At 35.7% G+C, this 20,553-nt stretch overlaps 1 protein-coding gene across 7 annotated transcripts in view; it reads right to left on the reverse strand.

Moving 5' to 3' along the window:
- The window catches only part of USP15 (ubiquitin specific peptidase 15), a 135,034-nt gene that overhangs the window by 84,328 nt on the left and 30,153 nt on the right, over nucleotides 1–20,553 (reverse strand). For all 7 annotated transcript variants that reach the window (XM_075551349.1, XM_075551351.1, XM_075551350.1 and 4 more), the window contains exons 4-5: nucleotides 10,669–10,795; nucleotides 520–665 (exon numbers count right to left, since the gene is read on the reverse strand). In XM_075551349.1, the coding sequence (XP_075407464.1) occupies nucleotides 520–665; nucleotides 10,669–10,795 (273 nt within the window). The remainder of the gene's footprint in view (nucleotides 1–519; nucleotides 666–10,668; nucleotides 10,796–20,553) is intronic.

Consider the following 20,553-nt stretch of genomic DNA (forward strand, 5'->3'; position numbering starts at 1 on the left):
ATACACGTGAATACTCTCTGGCCATATACCAGGGATATGCATAGCTCTGGAATCATGCAGAGTGTATTGGGAAGTGGATTACTACAGGTGCAGTCAGGTTAAAATTCAACACCTTATCATTTGATCTCCATTTTACTGATTTTTAATATTTTTTGCTTTCTTTTCGATTGAGGTTTTCCAGTTTTATTTTGCTATCATTTTTGTTTTGGTATGTTTTTCTGTATATGAAACACAGGATAAGTAAATCTAGAGAGACAGTAACCAGATTAATGGTTTCTTGGGGGTATGGCAGGGGAGATTGTGGGAAAATGGAGAGCTAATAATAATCAGTACGAGATGAAAATATTCTAAAACTGATTGTGGTGACAACTATACAACTCTTTTTAAAATGATTGAATTATTGTATATGTGAATTATATGACAATAAAACTGTAACAAAAAAATGAATGAAATACAAAAATAAAACCCAAATGCTTCATGTACAGTATGCTTAAAATAAACAGTACTGCAAAATACTACCTGTCCTTGGTATAAACCAGCATCCTGAATGGTGCTATCTGGCTTATTCAGTGGTTCAAATGTATTACTCATATATTTGTTCCACAATCTGGTCTCCTTTTCATCTGGAATATTGAAGATTTTTCTTATTTCCTTTTCAATTGTATCTAGATTGAGAAAAAATGTATTAACATAATAAGTATTTGACACTATAACACAAATAGCTAAGTGTTCATCAGCAAATGATACTCCTGGAATTTAAAATACTTATAAAATAGCAAGAATGAATACATAAACAAAAACCAAATTCACTGCAATTGAGTCAATTCTGAATCGTAGCAACCCTCTAGGATTGAGTAGAACTGTGCCCATGGGTTTCCAAGAATGTAACTCTTTATGGGAGCCAAGCCTACTTTTACAGCTTAGAACTACTAATCTCATTGTTAGCAGGCCCACGTGTAGCCCACTATGCCACCCCGGCTCCTACTAAATACATTAAGGTGGGGGTTAAAAAAAGAGAAAAAGAAAATGATTATTTGGGATACTTTAGCATTCCAAAAGTAAGAGTTAAATCAGAAACACTAAAATATAATTCACGTCATATAGGATGAATTTTAACTTTCCACACATTATAAAGCCAGCATATTTTCTTATGAGAGTTAAAAATCAGAGTTTCAATCTGAGATGCTGCAGATGGAAAAAATCTTTTAACATTTCAGTTTGAACAGCTAAATAAAACTGAACTTAACTTATATATTCTTTAAAAAGGAATTGCCTTGTTTCAAAGTAATGCCTTTATTGGCCAGTGTTTCTTGTTGTCAAAATAAAACCAGCCATTTCTCTTATATCCAAATCAATTATCTGGCTGAATGGAAAAAAAATCAGTATTAAACTACAGCAGTTTAATCAATTATGACACAAAGCATTATCTATATATTTGAGTACAGATGTAATTAAGTTTAAATACCATAGTTAAACAAATCAATTTTTAAAATCTTATATTACAAAGAGATATTAAGTAATACTAGTAAATCTATTTAATTCTGGTCAATAATTTGTCAAAAAATTAGATTAAAACATACTATAATGAAAATATTTCATGGTATGTAAACAAATATAAAATATTTCTATAGTTTAAAATATCTGGTTAGTTTGGAAAGTATAATACATAATATGACAGACCTAATTAACAATGTTCTCTGAAGAAACATAAAAATCTTTCTGTGCTCCCCACTTATGATGATGTGAAAAATCGACAATATGTGAGATGAAGTATGAACACATCAGATCACAAAAGGAAGGACATTACCAAATTATATCATTACTTAACTTTCAAACCTAATACACACGGCCCAGTCAAAAAGACAACATTTTTACAGCTAGCACCTTAGCATTTAGTACTACCAGACATGCTATTCATGTGTAAAACAGATAGTAGCTTTTTCATTATTGTTTAAATATGAAATGACACGTAGAGTTGATAATGAGTGACGCTGTACACTTATACAACATACTTAAATTTAGCCCACTAATATGTCCTATGGTGGCATAGTGGTTATATTTGGCTGCTAATCAGAAATGTCAAACAGTTCAACTTTCTCATCCTATAGAGTTTACAGTCTCCGGAACCTACCGGTGCAGTTCTACCCTGCCTTATAAGACTGCTATGAATTGAATCCACCTGATGCAGTGAATTTAGTTTTATATCCTAATAGTGTAAAATATTCTTGTAATGAATGAAATTTTAATTAAATAAACGGCACATGGATCTCGCTAAAGTTTTGCTCAAAACTAAATGCAAATTAACCAGAACACTCACATAATTGTATGAAGTAAATATATTGAGTTTTCTATCTATTTCGGTGGTTAAAATGTGTATATTTAACTTTTTAATACAGTACATCAAACATACTGAAAAATGCAGAAACCTTATTCATATTGTGGTGGGAAATCCTGTTTAAACAAACAGATTAAGAAATAACATTACTAACATCTCAGAAATTGAAGAAGAGGAGTAATTTTAGCCCTTCTATATAAACATATGTGTTTTTTCATTTATATAATTCTCACTGTGAAAATTTTGGAAAATGCTGACAAATATATCTCTCTAAATGTAGTCACTGTGAACATTTTTATTATTTCTTCTTCCATTCATTTTTCTTATTACAAAAATAATCAGTTATATATCAACTTATTTCGGAAAACTTCATTGAGTTTTTCAGTCTACTTTAAAAAGTGGGAAAAACAGGGTAGCAGAAGAAATAGTAACACAAAGACCAAGATGGAGACAGACGTGGCATGCTATAAAATAACATGGGATATCATTAAAGTACTTACATAAAATTACGTAGAATTCTGTCAGCCACAAAACATGAGGTTTCAAAAAGTTCATGGAAAAACAGAATTAAAAGATGATAGAATTTTTCCAAAACCTTTTTGAAGCCCCATCACATTTCCTATTTTACTCTACAAAGAAGAGTCACTGAGAAAGTTTTTTGCAGAGGAGTGGTAGAATATGACAGGCATTTAAAATAGTCACTTTTAATGCTGTCTGGACAACAGACTTCAGCTGGCTACAGTAGAAGACCAGGAGACAGCAGCGATCTAAACCAAGATGGTGGCAATAGAACTGATGTTCAGTAGACAGACTAAGGACATATTCTGAAGGAACTACTAAGAAGATACGCTCCTGGGTTACACACAGGCTGAGAAAGAAAAAAAGCAGAAATGATGGCAATTTCTAATGGCTTGACAAATTGGAAGAATTCAAAGGTGAATTACTAAAGTGGGGGACAGTGACATAGCAGGTTTTGTTTTGTTTGGGGGGATTAGGGCAAAGAGTTTAGTTTCATACAAGTTATATTCTAAAATATTACTAGACATATAAGTGAAGGAATGAAATAGTTGAATCAAAAGTTAAGTGTTGAGAATATAAAGTATAAACATAAAAGACATGCAGAATATATTTTAAAGCCAGAGGACAGGATGAAAATGGAAATGAACTTTGATGATTAAAGAAAGCCCAGGGCTGGGGATGGAGGGTCAGCAGGAACAGAGAAGAGGGCAGGGATGGGGAGAGGGTCAGAAGGAGGGTCTAACAGGATATTGTTGATTTCATTTCTTGAGATGGAGAATTTTTGTGAGAAATATATATATTTCTTTAAACCCCCAGCCCGCAAAAAAAATTGGGGTAGGAAAAAAATTGAAGCAGACTTGGGAGTTTTTAATGACAAGCAAGTTCACCTCAAACAAACAAACAAAAAAAGATGTAAGAACTTAAGCATGTAAGTTTGATTTATAAATTTTTACTGTAAAAAACACAAATGGAGATCCCCTCATAGAGGGGTTTAGGAGAAGAGATGGGTTAATTAGGGTGCGAGGTAGTACCAATGAGGAACACAGCTATCCCCCAGATCCTGGATGCTTCCTCCTCCCAACTACCATGATCCGAATTCTACCTTGCAGGGCTGGATAGGGCAGAGGTTGTACACTGGTACATATGAGGGCTGGAGGTACAGGGAATCCAGGGTAGATGATACCTTCAGGACCAAGGGTGTGAGGGACGATGCTGGGAGAGTGGAGGGTGAGTGGGTTGGAAAGGGGGAACTGATTACAAGGATCCGCATGTGACCTCTTCCCTGGGAGAGGGACAGCAGAGAAGGGGGGGAAGGAAGACTCCGGATAGGGCAAGATAGGACAAAATAACGATGTATAAATTACCAAGGGCACATGAGGGAGGGGGAAAGGGGAGGGAGGGGAAAATAAAAGAGGACCTGATGCAAGGGGCTTAAGTGGAGAGCAAATGCTTTGAGAATGATTGGGGTGGGGAATGTATGGATATGCTTTATGCAATTGATGTATGTATATGTATGGATTGTGATAAGAGTTGTATGAGTCCCTAATAAAATGTAAAAAAAGAAAAGAGGAGAAAAAAATGATTAGGGCAAAGACTGTACAGATGTGCTTTATACAATTGATGTATGTATATGTATGAACTGTGATAAGAATTGTATGAGCCCCAACAAATTGTTAAAAAAAATTTTTTTAAATAAATAAGGAAATTGAATTTCCAATGAAACAAAAAAAACCAAATTTTTGTAAAAAACTTAGTGTAAAACTATTTGCCAACAATTTTCATGTGGACAGTTTGTGATATCAATTATATTAATCATGTGCAACTGTCACCAATAATCACTGCCAGATTTTTCATTGCCATAAACAAAAACTCACTCGTGATGTTTTAAGGCAGGAGTATGAGGAAGACTTTGCAAGGGACTCTGAGAGAAAACAGCCAGTGAAAGTTGTCCCTGGAAGTCGTGTGATGAGAAACTGTCTATAGATAAATAGATGGCTTCCTATGTTCAATTTTGCTGACAGGCTACACTAGGAAAGACTTCAAAATGACCATTGGATTTGAGACCATGATGGAAAGAGCACCAAGGCTGTCTGATGTACGAGCCTCCAGGGCAAGGGAGCAGAGAAGGCAGTGATGAGAACGCAGGATGCTCGAAACGGAAATCCGACAAGTGCAATAAAAGAAAATGGCACAGTTAGGGCGTAACTGAGAACAGGAGCCTAAGGCTGGGTGTTGAAAACATCATAGAACTGAGAGCCTGCAGGCATTTTTCTACATATCAACCCTTTCATATTAAGTAATGTAAATAATACAGAAGAAGAAAAGCATTTAAAGGCAAAAAGTACTTTGGCTCTGATGTACTAAATTACTTAGACTCTGCTTATAGCTATCGCCTTTTGATTTTTACTAATCAATGTAGAAGGATCCAGCTGAAAGGGATAATTTATTAATTTGAAGATAATAGAAAACAGGTACTTTTGTTTTCTAATCCTATTTCATAATTTGTGCATATAGCTAATTTGGTACCTTTTAAGCAAGACTTTTAAAAAGACCAAAAGGAAAAATAAATATCCACACTATTATCCAACATTCCACGCTGCACTACTCACTTCCTTTAGAAAAACAAAATAAGCCCAATTAATACTTCTAATATGGATGTTCCTGTAGTATGCACAAACTGTTTACAGCAGCAATTCAGAGATCAGACTATTTCACACCCACAAGGAGTGCTATTATCACAAAAAAAGGCAAATAACAAGTGTTGGAGAGTATAGAGAAATTGAGCCCTTATCCATGGCTGGTGAGAGTGTGATATGGTACTATCACTGTGGAAAACAGTTTGAAGGCTACTCAAAAAGTTAAACAAAGAATTACCATATGGCCCAACAATTGCACTTGTAGGTATACATGCTAAATTAGTAAGCAAGAACTCAAACAGATACAAAATAGCCAAAAAAGGGTAGAAACAATGCAAGTGATTATCAAAGATGGATAAACAAAATTTGGCATATAGGAGGGTAAGTAAAAAAGTATTGGTACAAAATAATATTATCAAACATATCAATATGTATGCATTGTCCATCTAGGTCTAACTATTTCTGACAGTAGTACTTCAATTGTTCTACCAGGGGTCCTTAAAGTACGGCCCGTGGGCCACATGCGGCCCGCCGAAGACATTTATCCGGCCGGCCGGGTGTTTTTGTCCCATTTTGTTTTTTACTTCAAAATAAGATATGTGCAGTATGCATAGGAATTTGTTCATAGTTTTTTAAAAACTACAGTCCGGCCCTCCAACGGGTCTGAGGGACAGTAAACTGGCCCCTGTTAAAAAAGTTTGAGGACCCCTGTATCATTCTCCCGAAGAATTCCATATTCTTTGATTTGTACCAATCAAAGCCTCCTTAAAAGGCTCAAATTCTGTTACTTTTAAATGGGAATAGAAAGAAGTCGAAATGGGCAAGATCAGGGCTAAAGAAAAAAATTCCTTGATGCAATATTCCTGGACTTTTTTCTACCACTGCAGTTCTCCATTTTCTTAAAACTTATTCATAATAAGCTCCTGTGACCATCCTGCGTTGAGAAAAATCAATCAACTTTACACCTTTGAAATCCCCCAAACAGCTGTCAGCTTTTTGAGCTGCCCTCTGCCCTGAATGCTAACTGGTCCAGCCGATGCCTCCCCGCAGAAGGCACTGTTGTGATGGCCGCTGTTTCGGAAGCAATCCTCACGAAGCTAAGACAAGTGTATTATTATAGAGAGAACTTGTCTGAAACTGTCCATCGATTAAAGAGACATGTCTTAAGACGTTTTGTTTGGAATAAACCCTGCATATACTAAGTCCAACTCTAGAAGCAATACTTTTTCACTCACCTTCTTAAAACAATAGCTTATTCAGCCACAGAAATAGAAGTTCTGATATGTATTGCAACTCGTATTAACCTTGCTTGATACCATTATGCTAAGTGAAATAAATTAGACTCAAAAGAGGAATCACTATTATATTATTCCACTTATATGAAATACCTAGACTAAATAGTGCCACAGAGCTCAAACTCCTGTAGTGATTTCCGGGACTGAGGAGAAAGGAGTGTGGGGAATTTTTGCTTAGGCGTATTGAGTTTCTACTTAGGGTAATGAACTGGTGATGGACACATAATATGGTACATGCCATTCATGTTAATGAACTGTATACTTAAGAAACGAATATAGGGTGGTTAGGTTTAAATCAGAAAATTCTGGTAAAGTGCCTAAAGCATACCATGTATTAATTAACAATCATGAATTTGCTAAATGCCTGATATAACTAATTTTAATTTTTTGCAAGGATTTTTGCATAGCAAACTTGCTCTAATAAATATTTTCTTATTTTTAAAACCAAAACTTACAATAAGAGGAGAAAAAAAGCCCTAAAATAAGAAAGGTAACCTGATACTTGTTGATATTTTCAATCCTATTTCTTTTACTTCTATAATTGATTAATGAACTACCAAAAGCAGTGACAATTCAGATGGGAAAACTGTTCTAATATAATGCAGACATTTCAACTATATAAAAAAATTCAGTGCCAATGCAATTTTACGATACATATCCAATATAGGTAGCATTTTAAAGTATTGGTACAAGTGAGCTTTAAACAGCTTAGGGGAAATTTCTAGTTTTTAAAAATGCCATTTTCCACAAATGTTTTGAAACTCCCTAATATATCTAAATTATGTTGGTTAAATCTACGTTAGATCATACTCTGATGCATAAATGCTTCATATGCTAACTTCTTAACAAATTCTTTTTTTTTTTCAGTGTCATGCAGAAAAGTGTCCAACAAATTCTTACAAAATACTTAATAATTCTTATTTTTTTTACTTAGGGAGCTCTAAGAGTTCTGGTGGCATAATGGGTTATGTGTTGTGCTGCTAACAGTGAGTTTAGCAGTTTGAAACCATCAACCTCTCTTCAGGAGAAAGATGGGGCTTTCTACTCTCCTAAAGAGTTAGATTCTCAGAAACCCAGAGGGGTAGGTCTATCTTGTCCTACAGCAGAGGTTCTCAGCCTTCCTAATGCTGTGACCCTTTAATACAGTTCCTCAATGTGGTGACCCCCAACCATAACATTATTTTCATTGCTACTTCATAACTATAATTTTGCTAGTTATGAATTAGGCAACCCCTGTGAAAGGGTTGTTGGACCCCCGAAGGGGTCATGACCCACAGGTGGAGAATTACTGTCCTACAGGATCCCTATGATATAGGGTCACTATGAGTTGGCACCAACTCCAAGGCAGTGAGTTTGGTGTTTTGGTTTGAGAGGTACAGTGGATTACTAACTACAAGGTCGACGGTTCAAACCCACCAGATACTCTTTAGACAAAAGATAAGGCTTTCTGCTACCAGGAAGATTTACCACATTGGAAACCCAAAGAGGCACTCTGCACTCTCCTATCAATTCTCCTATGAGTGAGAATTGCCTTGATGGTAGTGAGATTTGAGGAAATTGAATGCTTTAAATTCAGAATTTAAATAAGTTACTGATCTTTATAAGACTTACTAATATAATTCAGCAAAATATTAACAATAAAATTTCTGATAGTCTATTTATTATTTTCCTAATTAACCTTATAAATAACTATGAAATAACTATTTCTAAGTAGTTATTCTAAAACTTTAGAAATAATATATTTATATATTATTATGAGAGAGGTTCTCATTTAATTGGCTGACCAATTCAGAGATTAATCTTGAGTCAATTTTATCATTGTTAGATTGATATTTAACATGATTACTATAATTTTCATTTATTATAAGCATTTGGCTCTTCACATAGAAATACTTTGTTCACTGAATAAGTACTACAAATCTGGAAATTTTAAAATGTTAGTATTTATTCATAATATTACAAGAAACCATTTATATATATACTTCGTAATATTTTGAACATTCATTTTAGAATAACAATAAGTTATGCATCTCAAATGTATAGCCTTCCATTTAAATATAGAGAAAAAAATTAAAAATTGGTATTTAGACCATCAGAATTAACAGGGAGTTGATAAAGGGCTCTATTTCATGAAAAATATGAATTAAAAACATTTTCCTTTTGTGAAATGGTTAAGTGGTGAAGGGTAAATGTTCTTACAAATATGAGAAAAACTTTTATTTACTAGTGACTATTAATAGTGTTAAGCAAAGTAGATTTAATCACTGGTTCCAACAATGGAGATCTATAAAGCGGCATAATTAACTGCTCATCTCTCTTCCTCACCAAGGAGCTCCGTCTGTCATGTGTCCTTCTCTACTGTCTATTTTTTTAAAACAGATTTTTAAGAACAATTTTAAGTAGACAGAAAAATATTACATACTGTGCAGAGTTCTCATAGACATCTTTCCTTTTCCTCAGTAGTTTCTCCTATTAATACTTCGATTTTGTGTGGTATATTTCTTACAAGCAGTGAATCATCATCGAAACAGTATTATTAAATGAAGTTCATATTCTTTGTGATTGTACAATCTTATAGGCTTTGACAAATTCATAATGTCATGTGCCCTTCAGTTAGAGCAGCATAAAAATGCTATGTTGAAAGACATTTTAAGGGGCTCAAAAATGCTATGCTCCACCTATCACCCCATTCCCTCCCTATGAACCCCTAGAAACCACTGGCATTTTGCAGCTGTTCACGTTACCTTTCCCACAAGGCCAGACAGCTGCAATCACACAGGAGAAAGGTTTTTCAGACTAGTGTCTTTCTCTCAGCAAACGTACGTAAGATTTCTCCATGCCTTTTCGTAGCTTGATAGTTCTTCTGTTGTTGCTGAATATTAACCATTATATGGATGCGCCATAATTTGTTTAAACATTTACTTACTGAAGGGCATCTTCATTGTTCTCAATTTTGGGCAATTATAAATAAAGCTGCTATAAACATTTGTGTGCAGGTGTTATTTATTTGTTTACATTTGCCTATGGACATGTTTTTAACACATTGAAGTGGTAACTTAGAGGTGGGGATGCAAAATGACACAGTCATTTTGAAAGACAGTCTGGCAGTTTTTAAAGAGGCTAAACTAAACACAGGCTTACCACACTATCTAGCAAATGAATGCTTACTTATTTGTTTTCATTTTAAATAAGTTCATTATGAATGCCATTAATTTTATTTTATAACAACTTTATGTGAAAATGAGTATCTATATTTTATCATTTGCATTATGAGCTGTTTTAAAACAAATACTGTAATTTTATTACAAAATTCATAATCATTTATCAAAAATCACCTTATCAATAATTTTTATATCTTAGATTTAGCTGTGACTTTGAAATAGAATAAAAAAATATATTGATATATATCTCTCTCTCTCTCCCTCCACATCTAAATAAAGGGTTAGGAGATCGGAGACTGCGACTTCTAAACTACTATTTCGAATCCAAAGTGTGGTAAAAGGGAAGTAAACAAGAAAATATAATTTTCCTTGTAAAAAGGGGAAACACATGTGTATGCACATTACCTTATCAAATCTTTAAGCAAGCACCTACTACTCTTCTTTAATTTACATTCATGTTAAACATGACATACTTTTCAAATTTTAAATTAATTAGTGTTTATTTAAAAAAAAATTAAAATGGCACAAGTGTGAAACTCATCCAAAAGTTATAAAACAGAACAAAATTCAAATAATTCAACTCTATACTGAGACATACTAAATCAAGATCTGGGACTTTCGTCCTTAACATGGTTATCATCTCAGTAGCATAAAACAATGAGAATTATAACCAAATATCTAAAAGCATTTTTTTTCTATTTAAAGACAGGATCTTGCATTACCTATTGTGTCAGCTTTGCTAAATCTTCGAGTTACAACATTGTTCATATTTCCATTTTCACAGAGCTTCAATTCTGTGAGATACACTTCTACTTTGCAGTGCTTTACAAACATACCCTGTTCAACCACCTATAAAAACAAAACAAACAAACAAGCAAACAAATCAGTGTCAGCTGGATCTTAAAAACTGCTTCTAGGCACAATATAATTTTCTAAAGAGGCAAAATATGTAGGTCTCCAGTGAAAAACACAAACTATTAAAGCCTGTCAATATAAAACAAGATACTAGATAGTTGGAATTAAACAGAAACATTTTTGGAAATTTTCATAGTTAAACTATAAATAAAATAATGAATACATTCAGTGTTTATGTTAAGAAAGCTTATCCAAAGTGACTACCGTATATACTCATGTATAAGCTGAGTTTTTCAGCACATTTTAAATGCAGTTTTTGTGGTAAAATTAGGTGCCTTGGCTGATATTTGGGTCAGCTTATAATTGAGTATATATGACATACATAGGTTAGTATCCCATATTAAGAATGTAGACATACTTTTAGCTTTGGGTACTCTAAACAAAAATTCTGTTAAAAATCTATGTTTTATACAAATTGTTAACAACAGCTATATTATTAGTCTATACGTTAAAATAAATCTTTTATAACTTCAAATTAATACTGCCAAAATATTCGGCTATGTCCCTGTAACTGATATGTTAGTTTTCCAACCTAAAATGACTTTGCTTGACCTTAAAGTAATACCATGCAACAAATGGAATGAAAACAAGGAAAAAGAGCTATAACCATGCAAGTTAGAAAGTCTAAGAGAGAGAAGTTATATACATGTTGGAGTCACCTTTTAAATAAGTCTATTTCCTTTTGATCTTCTAAAGGTTAACTTGCATGAAATCCTAACTTGTAGGATTTCAGTCATGAAGACTGTTTCTGAAAATAGTAATCACGCTGATATGTGATACATTAGGCAACTATGGCAAAAGGGAGGCGCCAAGTGACTGTTAGATGTACTCATCACAAGCTTATTATCAATTCCGCAAGAAACTGGCAAACTTGCATTCCACTGCAGAGAAATTGTTATAACTTAAAGTGTTTAAATATATTTTGTCTAATATTTACTACATAATCCAACATTATCTTTTATAAAATGTTATATATATTCTCCTAATCGTATCACTGCAGTGAAGCTGATTCTGACTCAGAGCAACCCTAAAGAACAGAGTAGAACCTGTTTCTCCTGCTGAGTGGCTAGTGATTTCAAAGTGCTGACCTATGTATGGTTAAGCAGCCCAGTGTTTAACCCACCACATCACCAGGGCTCCTAATCATACCTGTTACATACCTCTAAAATGCGTAACATAGCCTGCATATTTTATTTCATTAATTAATGAACTAAACTGACTTCTAAAAACTAGTGTACAAATTTTACCTCTACACTAGAGGTATCAACCTTTAAATCTTGTATGCTGATTTCACTCTTAGTTTAGGAATATGGAAAAAGACAAATCACTGTGTCTAAAAGCAGTAAAAGAAGTAGTCAATTATTGTTATTCACCAGAAATTCCTACTCTGGGATTAAGTGATTGAATAGGAATGCTGAAAAATAGGACATTAAGGTTACTACTTATCATTGGTGTGTTGCTAAAATGAAGGTAAAGAATGATTTAATTTTTATGGGTATGGGGGAAACAGAAAATCAACTACAGAGGATAAAGAAGAAAGAGAATTAAAAATTGATAAGATCCTTTATTGTGATGCATTAAAGCAACAATGAATTTTAAAAACAACAGTCTGATGAGCTACTTTCAACTCATAGTGTGATCTATTCCAATACATAGGACAGAGTGGAACAGCCCTATAGGTTTGGAAATGAGTATAAACGCAGAATGCTATCAAGTATGCTTTAGCCACTGCGGTACTAGGGTGTCTTCTAGAATGGGGAAGAGTGAGGTATATATTTTATAAACAGGTCATTTTTAAGGTCAGAATCAACTTTCATAATACTAACAGTTTCCTGAAAAGAATCTGATGGTTTAACTGTAAGAAAATTATCATAAAATCTTTCAAAACAAACTCAGGATTATAAATAAATCCACACTTTATTTGAATTAATAAGTTTTCTTTTTTCCCCACAATACTTTACACATTGCTAAAAACTTCATTATCACTACTTAAAATAGTACTACTGTATAATATATATAGGATACTTTACTACTATATAAAATGCTGTTTTTTGTTGTACTTGTCTTCCAATTATATTTACATAGATCATGCTATATGTATAAATAAAGCTTGAATACACAGCATCATAGTAAAGAGATAATTAGCATTGTGTTTAAGTGTTAGTAAGATCTGATTAAGGTATCCATAAGGAGACTATTTGTTTTCATGAAGTCTTGCTTCATTACTCAGGAGAGTTATGTGTCAAAATTACAGACAAGAGTTAAAATGTCTTTTTTCTGCTCTAAGTGAATTACAATGTTGCTATATAAATTAGAGTAAAACAAATTATGATATCTTGAGTCTAAGTAAAATGTCTTTATTAATTAATGAGCACAAAGCTGGCAAAAAGTCTTTAATCGTTAGTGTAGGAAATATAGGTTTATATAAAATACTTTTTTGTTTTTTTTTAATGGTCACTTTTTAAATGACATTCTATACAAAATCATGAAATGTTATCTGCATAAAAGGCAACATAGAAACCCTAGTTAATTCCAAGATCCCTCTGCCTTCATTAGAAACAGAAATAAAAGTAATATCTAAATATATCTGGTATTTATGAAATATTTCTTAACACTGGATCTAATAGATCTATTTTTAAGAACTAATTGAGCTATGCTTAGCATTGGCCACACACAGATCATTGAGATCTAGACCCAGAGGTCAGGGTGAGAACATCTAGTAGTAAAGACAGAGATAACTAAGGAATTACTACGAAATTGCAAGTGCTAATGCCTGAGAAACAAATCCCACAAATGATATTCATCCGCAATATTGCAGTATATATTTCTTCAAAGACATGGACTCAAAATAACTACAACACAATGATCACAGCTGAAAACGTAAAACAGTTACTCTGATATCAATTAATAATTTCTCCTTTTATCTCATTTGCAACATACTATTTGATTTCCATTCCAAATCAAACCAATACACTGAAAGTGACTGGCATGTCTCTTCATTGTCTTTTTTAACCTCCTTTTAATTGATTCTTTTTATATGTAAAACTAATTTAGTGACATTGATTACAACTCTACTGTTATATAAGTATAGTTTTCTGAATTGTTCCATCACTATTAAAATAAACTCAATGTCCACTAAGCAACGCTCCCCAGATGATAACTTACCATCTTTGATTTCTATATATTTCCTTATTTCATTATGAGTGAGATCATACAGTACTTGTAATTTTACAACTGACTTATTTTTCTCAGCATAACGTTTTGAAGCTTCCTACCTTAATCCTGTCCATTAGCACAGCAGAGAACTTCCTTCAAAACACTATAGCCATTAATCAGATAGAGGCCAGACCTCATTATAATACAACACATTTAAGAATATGGCTAGAAGGGACATAATTACTGACTACATCTCAGTAACACTGAGAAAAATGGGCATGTCAGATACTTCACTGTGTTTATGTAACCTGTATATAGACCAAGAGAGTCGTTTGAAGAGAACAAAGGGAGACTGTGTGATTTAAATATGTGTGTGTCAAGGTTGCTATTCTTTCACCATATTTACTTAATCTGTATGCTGAGCAAATTATTTGAGAAGCTGGAATGAAGAACATGGCATCAAGATTGCAAAGGACCTCTTGAAAGTGTTAAAAAGCTAACACCTTGGTACTTACTCAATGCAAGAACACTTTGTTCTATTAAATTGGCATTCCATGATGCACACCTTCCCGACAAGTTCGCTGAAGACAAATGTGTGCATAAGTAAATATGGTGAAGAAAGCTGATGGTACCTGGCTATCAAAAGATGTAGCGTCTGGGGTCTTAAAGGCTTGCAGGTAAACAAGCAGCCATCTAGCTCAGAAGCAATAAAGCCCCCAAGGAAAAAGCATACCAGCCTGTGTGACCACGAGGTGTAGAAGGGACCAGGTACCAGGCATCAAAGAATAAAAAATTATATCATTGTGTGCCCACCTTCCCGACATGATCACTGAAGACAAATGTGTGCATAAGCAAAAGTATTAAAGAAAGCTGATAGTGCCCGGCTATCTAAAGATATAGCATCTGGGGTCTTAAAGGCTTAAAGATAAACAAGCGACCATCTAGTTCAGAAGCAACAAAGCCCACATGAAAGAAGCACACCAGCATGTGTGACCACAAGGTATCAAAGGGATCAGGTATCAGGCATCAAAGAACAAAATATCATATAACTATAAATAAAGGGGAATGTAGAGTGGAGGCCCAAAGCCCATCTGTAGGTAACTGGACACCTCCTTACAGAAGAGTCTCAGGGAGGAGACGAGCCAGTCAGGGTGCAGTGTAGTAACGATGAAACATACAACTTTCCGCTAGTTCTTAAATGCATCCTTCCTGCCCCACTATCACGATCTCAATTCTACCTTACAAATCTGGCTAGACCAGAGGATGTGATGTACACTGGTACAGACAGGAACTGGGAACACAGGGAATCCAGGACAGATGATCCCTTCAGGACCAGTGGTGAGAGTGGTGATACAGGGAGGGAAGAGGAAGGGTATGGTGGAAAGGGGGAACAGATTAGAAGGATGTACATTTAACACCCCCCAGAAAAGTGGGTTAAGGGAGACATTGCACAGTATAAGATATGACAAAATAATTTATAAATTATCAAGGGTTCATGAGGGAGGAGAGAGCGAGGAGGGAGAGGGAAAAATGAGGAGTTGATATCAAGGGCTCAAGTAGAATTTCAGAATGATGATGGCAACAAGTGTACAAATGTGCTGGACACAATGGATGGATGTATGGATTATGATAAGAGTTGTACGAGTCCCCAATAAAATGATTTAAAAAAATAACACCTTGAGAACTAACTCTCATGGCCTTTGAGTGGATGCCAACTCAGAGTAATCCTATAGGAGAGGGTAGAACTCCCCCCTGTGTTTCCTAAAATATAACTCTTTACAGGAGTAGAAAGTCCCTCTTTTTCACTCAGAGTGGCTAGTGTTACAAACTGCTGACTTTGTGGTCAACAGCCAAATCCGTATCTCCTACACCATCAAGGCCTGTTTCTTTTTTGTAGGGCTGCCACACACTGGATTCTGTGAGAAACTGATGGCTTAGTAGATGAGTATATCTGGCCTTATTTCTAAGCTCACAACCGCAGGCATGGAAAATTAGCCCTATTTTGAGAAAGATCTCCATTGTTCTGAGATAGGTATGTTTTCAAATACACTTCCAGGCCAGAAATGTACTCCCACCCCTCCACCTAATAGTCCTCCTTTAAGGAGCAGTCAGAAAAATGAATCATCTGGTTGTTCATTAGGCTTAAAGTTTATCTGTAGATAAGAGCTATCAGGTTCTATAGCCCAACCCACTGTAACATGGAGCACACCCTCTTCTGATGTCTCTTGCTGATACTGATCATTGATTGCTCCGATGGGGAGGATTCAGGGGCTTTTCAAGTGAACTAGCACCAGACCCTGAGTCATCTCATTGCCTGTTCATTATGGTCCCTTTTTATACAACCCATTGATTATGTTAAGTGTTCGTTGTATGACGTGTATGCCTTTTGAAAAATACGTTAAGTCTCATTATATATCCCCATTGGACAATACATTCTTCTCTCCTGGTTCTGACATAGGGACAAGGAGCCCCTGGGCCCTGCTGCCTATTATTTTCTACAATCACAAAGCCAAGCCTAAAGAACCTGTTCGACTGTTGGGGGCCTGTACCTGACAAGTTTCAAGCTATGAGATCTCCAATCACCTGATATACATATGAAAGCTGAATAATGAATAAAGAAGACTCTAGAATTGATGCATACCATATAACATGAAGAATAGCATAATAGTTAGGTTTATTGTGCTAATAGGAATATGTGTAATTAATAAGGTCACAGTGTGATTGGAGGGCAGAGATAAATTGCTCAGCAAGCCCCTTGTGGTAGTTACATAATCTGGTTATCAATTTGAGAGGATTACGAGTGAAGGGGTGGTGTCTGGCCTGTCAATCAAGATATAAACAATGAGGCCTCTGTCTGGGCATGGCCTTCTCCTAAGAATTCTGGGAACTCCTATTTTTCCTCCTTGGATAGAGGGGACATTGTCTCACTCTACTCTCTCCCTTGGAGACCCTCTTCCCTGAGGAGAAGCCACATGGATCTACCCTCATGCAGCCCTATAAGCTGGAGAAGCCACATGGAGACCCCTGCCAGCACTCAGATGCTTACAACACCCCTGGAGCCAAACACATTGTACCCACTGGCCTGTGATTGTCCTGCATTTGGCATCATTGCATGTATTTCGTGAGTCTGAAGAGGGCTTTATAGATTTTTTTATCAGACAAATGGGTTAATAACGGTCTTATGGGCTTGGACTGGATTAGGCTGGGATGTTTTCTCAATATTCAACTGTCTTTGTATATAAACCTCTTTCTTATACACATTATGGTATCAGCAGTGAGTTTCTGGAGAAACAAATCATAAAGATGGAGAGTAGATGTTTGTTTGACTTCTGCCTCATGGTAGTGTTGCTTTTTTGGCTAGCCAGAAGTTATATATACTCATGTAGTTTACAGGGTTGTTTTCAGGGACGAATATGGAAAATTAAAGTTTTGATTATTTTGTTTGCCTGTAGTCTTTGGTTATTCCTGTGTGAAATGGCAAAAATGAATGTGATTAATGTATGCTTCGAGCTCAGGGGTAGAAAATCATCATTTTAATGTCTCGGAAACCATGCTGCTTAGATAAAATAACTGACAGAAAGCCTAGATCTAGTTTGATACTCTCACAGACCTAATCCCATCTTTTTGTAAAAATAGAATAGTTTAGATAAGGACTAACATAAGCTAAGTAAGGATTAGATGGGACTGCTTTAAGAATTGGGTTTAGTATCTGATTCTTTGTTTATACTGATTTTTTCTGGGTATTATTGTTGATATAAGGATTTATAGAAATGATTAATGGAAAGCACAAAAATAGAGATCTTATACATCCACTTGCCTAGAGCCATTAATTTGATCTTTAGATAGGTTTAGGACATACCTCCAAAGAAGGTTCTGAAAGGATAAGCCCCACCCAGTGCTTTGGAGTACTCAGGATATTTGTATTCCAAGAGACTTTTGCTTAGGGGACTGTTGACAGATTGAAGAGAACTCTTTGGATTTGACGTTTGAATTCTATTGGTCTGTCAAAAGCTGGAAAAATCTGGAGCCATGAAGAAAACTCCTCGCTGGGACTGAACATTAAAGGGAGCCTGTGGGCAGGCTGAAATGCTTGCTAGATGACCACCTGGATCCACTTGTTGAGAAGAAGTGAGAGACATGCAGCAATAAAGAGATGGGTTGAGTCTGGCCACTGACACCTGTGGACCTGGTTTACAAGGAACTAGAGGAGAATATGAGAGTGGGTTGTCAGATCATAAATTCATGACCTAGCACGAGAGGGCAAGACTTGTTGGAAATGTGATGGGGCCATAGTCTAAGACAAGGAGACCAATGGACACCTGGTGAGGCTAAGTGAGGCAGCCCACATTGAGTTGACCAGAACTCAACTAGATGAAGAGAATATTTGAGTCTGTGAACTGGTGCTTATTGCTGCATACTTTATGGATGACTTTACTTATGGATGCGGACTTCACAAGGTTCCAACTTGAATGAAGATTCTTCACGTCAAAGAATATGATCGTCTCCTGAGAGCACTGGGTTTAATGTAAGTGGGCAGTATAGAAATTGGATACCCAAAATGGGGTTTATATAGGCATGAAATGGTTGGCTTACAAACTTTCACAGGTGAGGGAATATATATTCATAGGATTATGGGATTAAGGTGTAATTAGGTGTTACTTAACTGCAATTCCTAAGCATGGGATATTTGTTTTGTCACTTATAGAATATTATGTTTTAAGTGAAAGTAGCATATATTGAATTGTATGCATTTCAGTTTTATCCTTTTAGATACAGATATGATTTTATTTGTTTTAAAATTACATAATGCTATATAGTTATGTGAAAGTGTCAAATTAACAAGGGGTGGTCTGTGGTAGTTCTGTAATTTGGTGTCAATTTGAGAGAATTAGGAGTGAAGGGGTGGTAGCTGGCCTGTCAATCAAGATATAACCACTGAGGTCTCTGTGTGGGCATGGCCTTCTCCTGAGAATTCTGAGAAATCCTATTTTTCTTCCTTGGAGGCAGGAGACATCTTCTCACTATACTCACTCCCTTAGAGACCCTCTACTGACAAGGCTGACTTCCTGAGAGACATCCCTGAGAAGCCACATGGAGACCCCTGCCAGTGCTGAGATGCTTATGCAATACCACTGGATCCAAAGACTTTCTACCGACTGGCCTTTGATTGTCCTGCATTTTGTGTCATTGCATGTGTTTCGTGAGTGTGAAGAGAGCTTTATAGATTGGTATCAGACATATGGGCTAATATCGGTCTTATGGGCTTGGACTGGCCTGGGTTGGGATGCTTTCTTAATGTACAATTATCCTTTATATAAAAACTCTCTCTTATACAATGAGTTTCTATGGATTTGCTTCTTTAGTCTACCCGGACTAATGCATCCCACCTCTCTCTCTCTCTCTCTCTCTCTCTCTCTCTCTCTCTCCAGTGATCAGATCAGCATGTGGCTGCCTTAGCTAGTTCTCTGTCTCAACTTGTGAGCTACACTACCTGTGGGTCATGTTGCTAGAGCTTAAGGTTACTTTGAGACAGGCTTTGTCACGCTGCTGGTGTATATATCGCTTGAGATTGGAACTGTCGGATTCTGTCATCTGGCTGACTGTTGGTGACTCACCCTGTTGTTTGATGCCTGTGGCCAAACTGCCTGCATTACCCTATGGAACACTCAGCTGTCTGCTTACTTGACCTTGGACCCAGCAGCCCTCATGAGTTAATGGACTTCTGGTATATTAACTGTTCCACTGAAGTGAGTTGAACTGAGCTCTCTACTGCTGTGTGGACTAATTAGCTGTAATGTTCCTTTGTGCTCTATCTATCTAAAATCATAAGTGTCGTGGTTTTGTTTCTCTAGAGAACCCTGTCTAATACAAATAGTAACTATACCACTGACTGACAGAAAAACAAACAAATCTGTCTTGGTGAAATCAAGGTGAGAGTTCTCCTTAGAAAAAGGATACCAAGACTTTGTCTCATGTATTTTGCACATACTATTAGGAGGAAGCAATACCTGGAGAAGGTCTATGCTTGGTAAAGTGGAGGGGAAGCAAAAAAGAGGAAGGCCCTGAACAAGATGGACTGCCACGACAATGTTTGGCTACAGCAATAAGACCAACATAACATAAGAACAATTGTGAGGATGGCCCAGGACCAAGTGTTACTTGTTTCTGTCGTTAAGGGTCATTGTAAGTGAGTCCTGACACAAAGGCACCCAATAAGGACAAAGGATTTTAAGTTACGCCCTTAGTTTCAACTTTAAACCATACTTTCCTGAGAGTGATAATTATTCACACAGATTCATTTCCTAGTTTTAGCAGCATTTGCTATCTGGGGACATTATAAAATTTCCAAACTATTAAGTCTTATCTCCTTGTAACACAGCAGTCTTCATTTTAGCCTGAGATTCCTTGGTGATACATATAGTTTGTGCTTTCCTACTAACCTAAAGTTTGAACCCACCTACTGGCACTGTAAAAGAAAGGCTTGGAAATCGGCTCTGTAAAGACTAAAAGCAAAGAAAATTACATGGATCAGTTCT

The sequence above is a fragment of the Tenrec ecaudatus genome, chromosome 6 (genome assembly GCF_050624435.1).
Source record: "Tenrec ecaudatus isolate mTenEca1 chromosome 6, mTenEca1.hap1, whole genome shotgun sequence".
Lineage (NCBI taxonomy): Eukaryota > Metazoa > Chordata > Mammalia > Afrosoricida > Tenrecidae > Tenrec > Tenrec ecaudatus.